The sequence below is a fragment of the Dipteris shenzhenensis genome, chromosome 10 (assembly GCF_047967505.1).
Source record: "Dipteris shenzhenensis isolate YYH24624 ecotype China chromosome 10, Dip_SZ_1.0, whole genome shotgun sequence".
NCBI classification, from domain to species: Eukaryota; Viridiplantae; Streptophyta; class Polypodiopsida; order Gleicheniales; family Dipteridaceae; genus Dipteris; species Dipteris shenzhenensis.
Genome location: NC_141605.1, coordinates 51,348,066 through 51,349,818, shown reverse-complemented (window position 1 = coordinate 51,349,818; position 1,753 = coordinate 51,348,066). Strand labels below are relative to the sequence as shown.

The 1,753-nt window shown below is 43.2% G+C and overlaps 1 protein-coding gene across 1 annotated transcript; it reads right to left on the bottom strand.

The window, feature by feature from the left end:
* Positions 1-628: 628 nt before the first annotated feature.
* LOC147897951 (uncharacterized) lies at positions 629-1,498 on the bottom strand. Its single transcript, XM_087380155.1, has 3 exons — positions 1,403-1,498; positions 968-1,173; positions 629-884 (listed from the first exon to the last, which is right to left on the bottom strand). The coding sequence occupies exons 1-3, from the start codon at positions 1,496-1,498 to the stop codon at positions 629-631; spliced, it is 558 nt and encodes a 185-aa protein (XP_087236281.1).
* Between the last annotated feature and the right edge of the window lie 255 nt (positions 1,499-1,753).

The following is a 1,753-nucleotide window of genomic DNA, read 5'->3' as shown; positions in this document are numbered from 1 at the left end:
AGTGTTAGGATAGAAATTGAAGGCATCCAAGAGAGTTTTAAGCTGTTTAAGTCATGGAGATAGTGTTAGGATAGCAACTAAAGGCATCCAAGTGGGTCTTAGGGTGTCCTAGCTAGCTTGAGTGCCATTTGGCTTAAGTGGGATGAACCAGCCTAACATGCTTTTATCCTGCTTATATCATGGAAGGGTAAGAGAGGGAAAACACGAATGGTTGTATTGGATGTTTGCCCCTAAAAATTTGGAGTTCTTCCCCTCTTTTGATGACATAATGTCAAAGGAAAAATACTCTACTTCCCCCATATTTCCCCTCTATGTTTTCCATATTCCCCCTCTTAGATTCCCCATTTGCATTTTGCACAATCATAAAGGAAGTAGATATTTCCCCTCTTTCCTCCTTCCATGACGTACGCCAATTCCATGTTTCTATGAAGTGATGGAAGACTGCCACACGTCACAATTGAACGCTAAAACGCGACCCAATTTCAATAATTTTTGAGGTCCCAAGTAAAGTTTCCTTCCTATGGAACTTACTGTTCAAAAAGTCTTTTCAGTAAGTACTATTCCATTGCATCTCTACTTTGGTTATCCATGATTGGTGTTACGCGTTGTTCTAAGAATTGTGTTCGTGTTACTCGACTCCTACAGAAGTCGAGGTAGTCCTCAGCGTTACTTGATCATCCCAGCGGCTCTTGACTTCGAACACGTAATAAACTTGGCTGAGAATCCATGCTAAGAACGTGAACGCAGCTGCAGTTGCAAAAATGCTGCTTCTTATCAATTCACAGTTAGGCAGCCCTGTACCAGCCACTACCATGGCCTTGCTATGAATGGAGTTACGGTTAGCTCCGAGTAGTAGGAGGATTTCTGCGATTATAAAGAAGAGCCTGCAAAGTAGAGAAAAAATCATCGACGTCTATTTAGAATATTAATATCACATGCTACTTTGCATTGATTAGTGGAAATTTACCAACAAAAGCTCAATGAAAGAACGGCACATAGTCGGACTCCCCCAGGCGTGTGCGGAATGCCACGACAGAAACAACCCGTTGCTCCCATTATAATGAAGGTGCCCACTAGAAGTAGGCAAAAGGCTGCAACGGCCATCCCGCTTGCCGTATCTGTGCTGTACTTGCAAAACCAATAATTTCCCGTGTCATCGTACTCCCAGTCAACCTGTTAGAGGCAAAGAGGTGACTTCAGGACTTTATTTGCCCTAAAGACGATGACAGCTCATGTATGAATACATTCAAAGACATCCTCCGTGCAAAAACAATGAAATCCGCAATACTCAACTGGCAACGTCAGACAACAAATCTCCCGTGGAAATGGCTTTCTTTAATAGCCCATTGTCTTTACATGTACGCGTACATCAAGCATCAACGACTCAGGAAGCATCCCTTACCTTGTTCCTTTTAGATTCTGCCGTCAAAGATATCCCAAATGCAATGACGTCGAAGACCGAAGAGACAATCAAGACAGCCCAGATTGGTTTCGCCATTGCAAAAGCTCCAGATGGCTGGTCATCCGGATGGTAGCTTTAAGTTGACAAGCATAAAACAGCATCTATACGAGTCAAAGTTTCAGACGAACAGATGTGCGCCGACATCCGTTTCGTTCAAGCTTCAAACTGGAGAATGACATGTCAATCATTGTTTAACTGTCACTTTTTATGGGCCTTTCACACTCGCATGATCGACCTATGTAACATGGGATTGGGGTATCCCCCTAGGCCCATTGATGCCACACTATGACT

Coding starts and splice junctions, on each gene's coding strand:
- LOC147897951 (XM_087380155.1), bottom strand. CDS start 1,498: ATGGCGAAACCAATCTGGGCTGTCTTGATTGTCTCTTCGGTCTTCGAC. Junction 1,174..1,402: donor CAGAATCTAAAAGGAACAAG/GTAAGGGATGCT, acceptor TGCCTCTAACAG/GTTGACTGGGAGTACGATGA. Junction 885..967: donor CTTTCATTGAGCTTTTGTTG/GTAAATTTCCAC, acceptor TCTACTTTGCAG/GCTCTTCTTTATAATCGCAG.